The 9,520-nt window shown below is 42.0% G+C and overlaps 1 protein-coding gene across 1 annotated transcript; it reads left to right on the top strand.

Moving 5' to 3' along the window:
* The first annotated feature begins 6,045 nt into the window (after positions 1–6,045).
* LOC102509158 (importin subunit alpha-1-like) lies at positions 6,046–7,969 on the top strand. Its single transcript, XM_032473846.1, is given in 4 exon segments — positions 6,046–6,193; positions 6,196–6,423; positions 6,426–6,829; positions 6,831–7,969. Coding segments are annotated over 4 exon segments (1,584 nt in total). The 5' UTR covers positions 6,046–6,141; the 3' UTR covers positions 7,731–7,969.
* The last annotated feature ends 1,551 nt before the right edge of the window (positions 7,970–9,520 follow it).

The following is a 9,520-nucleotide window of genomic DNA, read 5'->3' as shown; positions in this document are numbered from 1 at the left end:
AAGTTCAAAGATCTGAGAAGCAGAAGACCTAGAAATATATTTCCCAGTCCGAGGGAGGAGAAGACCCGCGTTTCAGTTTACACAATCAGGCAGAGAGAGGGCGATTCCAACCTTCCTCTGCCTTTTGCTGTTTTGGGGCCCCCAGTGGACTGAATGGTGCTTACCTGCATTGGGTCACCTGCACTGGCAGGGGCAATCTGCTTTACCGAGTCCAGTGACTCAAACGCTAACCTCACACAGAAGCACTCTCATAGACACACCCAAAAGTAATGTTTAAACATGATTTTAATGTCACTTAAAAATATGATTGAGAAAGTAGCCAGGTAAGCTCCTGTGTTAATACAGTTTTGCATTTAATAACACATTTGGTGGTGTGGATGTGTTTTAAATGTCCTCATTATACAAGTATTCTTATACAAGCTGGCTGTAAATCAGAAGAAAAAATGAAATGTAAATAGCATAAGATGTAAGTATGTAGACACTATATTATGAAAAAGAGAAATGCTTACCCTCAGACTTGTGGTGTGGATACTGGGGTAGCTGAAAGGTGAGAAGATGCTGGGATTAAATACATTGGCTGGTACAGTGGATCAGAATTTGGAGGATCTCCAGCCACAGAACTAGCTGTGCCTGCCAGCTTCAACAATAATGCAGAGTAAACAGCACCTCGGAGAAGATGAAAATGGGGCTGGAGGGCAGAGAGCAATCTGTTAAAGTTAGATTCTAAAGCCTTGATCTCATTTGCAAGACAACAAGTGTCAGCAGCAAAATGAAAGCAAGTGAAACAGAAATGCAGTCTTTTTTAATAATTTTTTTCTTTTGTGGGGGGAGGTAATTAGGTTTATGAATTTATTCATTTATGTTTGTGTTGGTTTTGGTTTTGGGGGGATAAATAGGTTTGTTTGTTTGTTTGTTTGTTTGTTTATTTATTTATTTATTTATTTAAATGGAAGTACAAGAGATTGAACCTAGGACCTTGTGCACACTAAGCATGCATTCTACCACTTAAGCTATTATTTATTCATTTATGTTTTAATGGAGGTACTGGGGATTGAACCCAGTACCTTGTGCATGCTAAGCAGGCACTCTACCACTGACCTATATCCTACCCCCAGCAATGCAATCTTGACCCTGCTCACCGACTACTGAGAAAAGAGATCAACCTCTAACCCTAAAGGGTAAGACATTTTTGGGAAAAAAAATTATTATCTACTTCAGTCTCTAATGCTCTTTTGTAACGTAATGACAACTGAAAGTTACAGATGTGAAGAGAAGCTTGAAAAAGTGCCTTTAAGTCAATAGAAAAAAAAAAAAAAAAAAGATCACTGGAAGCAGACCCACAGATGACCCAGAGTCTGGAATTAGAGACAAGGATTTTAAGAGAATGATCATATATATGTTAAAGACTAAAAAGGAATGGTGCACAAAATAAGAGGAAGTGCTGAGAATTGGGGGGAGTATTCTCATTCTAAGATGGAAAGCCTTGAAAAAGAATCAGACAGAAATTCTATAATAAAAAATATAATATCTAAAATGAAAAATTCACTGGGAGGGCTTAGTGACAAGTATGACACACAAAAGAGAGAATAAATGCTCTTGAACAGGTCAAGAGAAATTATCCAATCTAAAGCACATTGGGGAAAAAAAAGTGAAAACAGATCACTAGAGGATTGTGGAACAACATGTAATTGGAGTCCCAGAAAGAGAACAGAGAAAATTATAGGGCAGAGCTAGCTATGTGTGAAGAGATAATGGTAGAGAGATTTTCAAAAGTGAAGGAAGCAATCAACCTACAGATTCAAGAATCTCTGAGACCCCCAAATAAAAATTGTTCAAATAGAAGAAAGAACATTGTACCTACGCATATAATAGCCTAACTGTTGAAAACCACAACAGAAAGAAAACCAAACTTAGAGAGAAAAACTTAATAACATCCAGATAAAAAGAATACTCTGCATCTCAGAAAACCACTTCTATTCAGAAACAATGAAAACTAGAAGATAAAGGAATGACATTTTAACATGCTGCAAGGAAAAAAAAATTGTCAACTTAGATTGTTACACTCAGTGAAAATGTCCTTCAAACTGTAGGCAAAATAAGCAAATTTTTAGGCAAACAAAATCTGAGAATTCATCACCTGCAGTGCAAGAAAAACTAAAGAAATTCCTTTGAGTTGAAGGGAAATGATCTTGAATAAAAGCCTAGAAGGAATGAAAAGCATCAGAAAAGATAAATATGTAAGTAAGATGTAACAGGTCATCTTGATATAAGTAAGATGTAACAGGTCATCTTGAATGCTTTATTTTATTTTATTTTTTTGAGGGGGGAGGTAATTAGTTTTATCTATGTATTCATTTTTTACTGGAGGTACTGGGTTAATGCTTTCAACTTTTCTTTGAAGTCCTTTTAAAGCAACCATAACTATAAGGCATTATGGGATTTTAACATGTGGAAAAATTAAATATATGAAAATAATTCCGTAAGAGTCAAAAAGGGAAGTGACACAGTTCTCAAAAGTGTTTTACATTGTCTAGTAAGTGGTATTGCAGATGGATTTTGATATGTTTCATTTGCCAAGTTTGCATTTTATAACCCCTATGTAACTACTAAAAATAATTCAAAGAGGAGTAGCTAAAAGCCAATCAAGAAGATAAAATGTAATACTAGAAACTACTTGATTAATCTAAAAGAAGACAAGGAATAAAGGAACAAAGGGCAAAAGGGACAAAGAATGCAAGTAAGAAGATGGCGTAACTACATCAGAAGTTAAATCAAATGCCAATCGACTAAATGTTCCAGTTAAAGTAAGAAATAGTCAAACTAGACAAAAGAACAAGGTTCAGCCTTTGCGACTGAACAAGACACAATTTAAACATAAGATAGGTCCACAGTAAAAGGATAGAAAAAATGCCTTGCATACACAAATCATAAAAAAGATACTGTGCTTATTTTAATATTAGATAAAGTAGACTTCAAGACAGAGATGAGGAGACTATTTGATGATGGTAAATGGGTTGATTCATCAAGAAGACAAGACAACACTTTGACCAGTGCGCCCCGGACATCTCTAGCTAGGACGCGGCTGCAGGCTGCGGAGGCACCGGCGCTGATGCCACGCTTCAGGTGGGCCGGCGTGCGGGCCTGGCCGCTTCAGCGCTGCTCGAAGCCTCGCCCCCGGTGCTTCGCCCGCCGCTCGGAACGCTCAGTCGTTCCTCAGCGCCGCAGCGATCGGCCGACCGCCACCCCCCCCTCAACCCCGCGCGCCTCTGCGCAGCCCCGGTATCCCTCGCGAGTGTCCCCTTCGGAGCGGAGAGGCCACCTTCTCGCTCCTCGGCCTGGCCTCCGGGAAGAATCGGGAGCTGACCCTGGCGCCTCGGCCGCCAGCGATGCACTGCAGACGCGGACAATTAGATGACAGCCGGGGGGGAGGGGTGGGTGGGAGCGGGACCCCGCCGTCCGCTGCGGGGCGCCCGAGGCGGAGAGAGGCCCTTCTGAACTCCGGATGTTGACGACACTTAACTAGGGTACCACGGAGGAGAACTGTGAACTTCGGTGGCGTCAGTGTCCCGGAGAAATCGGCATTTAAATCTGTTGTTTTGGGACCGTGACGCTGAGGCTTTTGGAAGACTGGTTTCGTGAAGGGGTGGATGTGAACCCTCGGAAAGCGCTGTTGATTGCCGGCATCCCCCAGACCTGTAACGTGGCGGAAATCGATGAGGCCCTGCGAGCTGCTTTAGCTCCCTTGGGCGAGTACCGACTGCTCGGGAGGATGTTCCGGGGGGGACGAGCACAGGAAGGTAGCCTTAATAGGGCTTACTGAGGAGACTAGTCATGCTCTGGTCCCCAAAGAGATACCCGGAAAAGGGGGTGCCTGGAGAGTGATCTTTAAGCCCCCTGACCCAGATAATGAATTTTTAAGCAGATTAAATGAATTCTTAAGAGGGAGAGGGCATGACACTGGGCGAGTTTACCAGAGCTCTGGGATATGGAAACGATCCTTTTGGCCTAGACCAGGACATGATCCCAGAAATGCGGGCCCCTATGTTGGCACTAGGCCTTAGGTGAAGGCCCTTCAGCCTGCTTCTGCAATACCTGAAATACAAAAAGCTGAGAGTATTCTCAGGCAGTGATCCTCCAGAAACAGGAAGAAGAATTTGAATCCTACCTGTTTCATACCACTCAAATGATGAAGACATGGCAGGTATTAGATCCCAAGAAGAGGAGACTGCTAGAGAGCCTTAGAGGCCCAGCATCTGATATTATTCGTGTCCTCAAGATAAACAATCCATTAATTACAGTTCCTGAATGCGTGCAGGCTCTTGAGAAGGTGTTTGGGGTTATCGATAATCCTAGGGAGTTGCAGGTCAAATATCTGACTACTTACCAAAAGGGTGAAGAAAAATTGCTTACGTGCTGAGGCTGGAGCCTTTATTACAGAAACTGGTAGAGAGAGATGTAATTGAGCGGGAAGTTGTGAATCAGGCCCGCCTAGACCAAATCACTGCTGGAGCAGTCCCCAGAACCCCGCGCGGGAAGTTTGCTCTGTCAGAGGATGGCCCAGCCCCTGGCTTATTGCAGTTACTGACACTGATAAAGGATGAAGAGGCAGCTGAGGAGGAGCACCTTCTCCAGGCAGGATTAGAGGGCCTTTTCACCTGAATCTTGGGATCAGGAAGGGCTCCCTGGCAGTAAGCAGAGCATGAAGGTGGAACAGTCCATATACGCAGTGATAGACATTAACCAATCCCTGCCTTGTGCTGCCAAGTAACTCATTTTTGTGCAATTCTCAGTATATTCCTTTGTCATTTCTGTGCCTATTTAATGTCTCCTATATGTGTCATTGACTAGGAGGATGCAGTTCTGCACTGGTGTTTATATATTTAAATTCACCCTGTGATTTTTTTTTTATCACACACAGCTGTACAGAAAGTCTAAGCACTACATGTGTGTAGTACTTTGAGCGAACAGGCAAGGTCAGGTACACATGCTGGCCAGATCTGCTTGAGCTGTCAGCTTGGGTGATAATAGGTGCAAGTGTAGCTGTCAGATGTGATAATGTATCATAGTTTCTCTTTTTTTGTTGTTTGTTTGTTTACGTTAACATAGTTTACAATGTGTTAGATTCTGGCGAACAGCAAAGTGATTCAGTTATGTGTATACATATGTATATATTCTTTTTCAGATTCTTTTCCATTATAAATTATTACAAGACATTGAATGTAGTGCCCTGTGTTATATAGTATGTCCTGGTTTATTTTATATATGACAGTGTGTATCTGTTAATCCCAAACTTCTAATTTACCCCTCCCTCCCCACTCTGTCCCCTTTGGTAACCGTAGGTTTGTTTTCTGTGTCTGTGAGTCTGTTTCTGTTTTGTAAATAAGCTCATTTGTATCATTTTTTAGATTACACGTATTATCATATAAAAAAAAGACAATTCTAAGTTAATATGTACATAATAATGTGGTAAAAAATAACAGAAGTTAAAAAAGAAATTTTAACATTTATAAACATAGTTGGGTATCTTAACACACCTGTCCTAGTAATTGATAGAACAAACAGATGAACAACAAACAAGGATATAAAGGTTTGGACAACACTATTCACTGACTCAACCTAGTCAATGGTTAAGGAACACTACATCCAACAACTGGAGAATATGCATTATTTGCAAGGACATGAGGAACAAAGTAGAATTCTCATAAATGAATTTCTTGATGAGTTTCAAAAGACAGAAATCATAAGACTATGCTCTCTGATTCCAAGAAATGTAAACAGAACTTTAATAATAATAATAACAACAACAACTAGAAACTCCCCCAAATATTTTAAAATGATGCAGCACACTTTTTAATAAGCCATGGATCAAAGAAGAAATCATAGTGGAGATTAGAAAATGTTTTGGTTCAGATGACAATAAAAATATGATACATCAAAATCCCTAGGATGCAACTAAAGCAGTGCTTGGAGGAAAAATTATATAACTTTAAACGCATGTGTTAGAAGTGAAGTATTGACACCGTCTTCTGGCTGACCATGGTGGACGTTTTGAGGGCAGCTCACCCGCAGCTTGTGCGCACCGCACCGCCTCCTGTGGAAGCCTGAGCCAGCTGTGGAGCTTTCTCCCTTTGTCTCATAACCATGTCCACCAATGAGAATGCTAATTCACCAGCTGCCCGCCTTAACACATTCAAGAAAAGGGGAACGACAGTACAGAAATGAGGCGGCGCCGAATAGAAGTTAATGTGGAGCTGAGGAAAGCCAAGAAGGACCACCAGATGCTGACAAGGAGAAATGTCAGCTCTTTTCCCGATGACGTTACTTCTCCACTGCAGGAAAACCACACCAACCAGGGCATCATAAATTGGTCTGTTGATGACATTGTCAAAGGTATAAATAGCAACAATTTGGAAAGCCAGCTCCAACTACTCAAGCTGCTAGGAAACTGCTTTCTAGGGAAAAGCAGGCCCCCATAGACAGTGTAATCCTGGCTGGTTTGATTCCAAAATTTGTGTCCTTCTTGAGCAGAACTGATTGTAGTCCCATTCAGTTTGAATCTGCCTGGGCCCTCACTAACATTGCTTCCGGGACATTAGAACAGACCAAGGCAGTGGTAGATGGCAGTGCTGTCCCAGCATTCATTTCTCCGTTGGCATCGCCCCACGCTCACATCAGTGAACAAGCTGTGTGGGCTCCAGGGAACGTTGCAGGTGATGGATCAGTGTTTCGAGACTTGGTTATCAAGTCTGGTGCAGTTGACCCGCTGTTAGCTCTTCTTGTGGTTCCTGATGTGTCATCTTTAGCACGTGGTTACTTACGTAATCTTAATCTGGACACTTTCAAACCTTTGTCACAGCAAGAATCCCGCAACCCCGTCGGATGCTGTTGAGCAGATTCTTCCTACTTTAGTTCGTCTCCTGCATCACGATGATCCGGAAGTATTAGCAGATACCTGCTGGGCCATTTCCTACCTTACTGACGGTCCAAATGAACAAATTGAAATGGTTGTGAAGACAGGGTTTGTACCCCAACTTGTGAAGCTTTTAGGAGCTGCTGAACTGCCAACTGTGACTCCTGCGCTAAGAGCCACAGGAAATATTGTCCCTGGGACAGACGAGCAGACTCAGGTTGTAATAGATGCGGGAGCACTTGCCATCGTTCCCAGTCTGCTAACAAACTCCAAAACTAACATTCAGAAGGAAGCTACGTGGACAATGTCAAACATCACGGCTGGCCGCCAGGACCAGATGCAGCAAGTTGTAGACCATGGGTTAGTCCCGTTCCTTGTTGGCGTTCTCTCCAAGGCAGACTTTAAGACGCAAAAGGAAGCTGTATGGGCTGTGACCAATTACACAAGCGGTGGAACAGCTGAACAGATCGTATACCTGGTTCATTGTGACATCATAGAACCATTGATGAACATCTTAAGTGGGAAAGATACCAAGATTATTCTGGTTATTCTCGATGCCATTTCAAATATCTTTCAGGCTGCTGAGAAATTAGGTGAAACTGAGAAACTAAGTATAATGATTGAAAAACATGGAGGTTTGGACAAAAGTGAAGCGCTACAAAACCATGAAAATGAGTCTGTGTACAAAGCTTCATTAAATCTGATTGAGAAGTATTTCTCTGTAGAGGAAGAGGAAGATCAAAATGTTGTGCCAGAAACTACCTCTGAAGTCTATACATTCCAAGTCCAGGATGGCACTGCTGGGACCTTTAACTTTTAGATTGTACAGCTGAGGCGTAAAGTTGTTTGTTGTGTGCTCTGTTTGGTTTAAGTTTGTCTTACTGTTTCTCTACTAAAAACTCTTTTTAAATGTGGCTTGTTACTGTAGCACTTTTTACAACAAAACTATACTTGAACAGTTCCAAACTGTACATACTGTATGAAGCTTCTCCTGTCCATGGGTTTCTAATTTCTATGTGGAATTTCATATCTTGCAGTGTCCTATAAATAAGGATTAAATTCCACCCTTTTCTTCTTCAAAAAAAGTGAAGTATTTAAAGTCAATGATCTAAGCTTTCACTTCAAGAAGCTCTTCCCTTGGGTGATGACGGTGGGCAAATCTTGGGGGAACTCAGGGCTTTGCTCTGCAGTGGTACATAGGATGAGTTGGGTAGAAAATGGAGCAAGGATTGAGAGGAAATAGTGATTCTGATTCTGATTCCCCATACCAGAGAATGCAGAAAAAGAAAAGAAGAAAATAAGTATTCTAAAGTGGCTCATTGTGCAAATAATACTAATTACATTCGTTCGCATAAACTAATTACTGTTTTCCCTAATCATCATGCAGCCTATGAACAATAATCTAAACCACCACATATGTGTCAGATTGACTAAGTTTAATTGGACAGTGTGTACACTGTCATCATGGTTTATAGCACATCGCTTATCCACCCACAGGTGTGAAGACGTTAATGGAACATTCGCCCAGTGAATTTCTTCCCCCATGAATGCTGAATTCTAGGAAGCTTCATGATTTCCACCGTTGGGAACTTCATCATTGTTCTCTGCTTCCATTTATGTCTCTCTCCATGGATCCATTGCAACTGCTGCTGCTTCTCTGTCTGTTGGAACACAGGCTAACTTCGAAAAACAACGTGAAAACTTCCAGCGTTTCAGCCAGAAATGGTGTGACATTGTCTCATGGTAATGAGTCAAGAAGGCAAACAAAGAAGGCGCTCTGCCCTCTGCAATGATTACATCATTGTCCGCCAGCTAAGGAGTTGCCATCACTTACTGAGTCAGAAGTATGACAACTGTAGTTTCCAAGTTTCCCACAAGTCCAGCTTTCAATATTCTGTCCTTCAGTTTTTTGGTTCAGAAGATATGACTTTTGTACTCAGGGTACAGACTGAGGCCTGTCCGGCTGCACGTTACCTGAGGGGTGATACCTGAATCAGCAATGAAGGGCTTTCCTGTGGCCGTGGGGCTAAGTGCTCTGTAGTCTCGTCCAATGGTAAAGGTCCCTCAGAGAGAAGAAATGAATAATGGTGGCAGTGGACATTCAGCGAGGCCACCCTGCTGAATGACGTCATGGACGCTGGTCACCCTCTGCAGCCATGGACCAGACCTCCTTGCACAGATCTGGTCACACTGACTCAATTGCTTCAGAATGTTTGTTATTTCAAAACAAGGAAATGATTTGGGAAACTATGATCCATTATGACAACAGGCAACAATTTTAAATGATGATTGTGTTAGAGCCCAATCACGACTGTGAAAAATCACTACAAACTGAATGGCTTAAACACAACTATATTTATTATCCTCAATTCTGAAGCTCAGACATCCGAAATGGATTGGTAGACACTATAGAAGAGAGTCTGTTTCCTTGACTTGTCCATCTTTTAGAGGCAGCTCATGTTCCTTGGTCCTTGATCCCTGGTCCCTTGTCTCACTCTGACCTCAGCTTACATGGTCACGTCTCCTTTTCATATTCTCCCATCTTCTTCTTTCCCTTAAAGGACTGTTGTAATTACAACAGATGCAACTGGATAATCCAGGATAGTCCAG

Source organism: Camelus ferus, chromosome 35 (assembly GCF_009834535.1).
Source record: "Camelus ferus isolate YT-003-E chromosome 35, BCGSAC_Cfer_1.0, whole genome shotgun sequence".
Classification (NCBI taxonomy): Eukaryota; Metazoa; Chordata; class Mammalia; order Artiodactyla; family Camelidae; genus Camelus; species Camelus ferus.
This window is presented reverse-complemented; position numbering and strand designations above follow the sequence as displayed.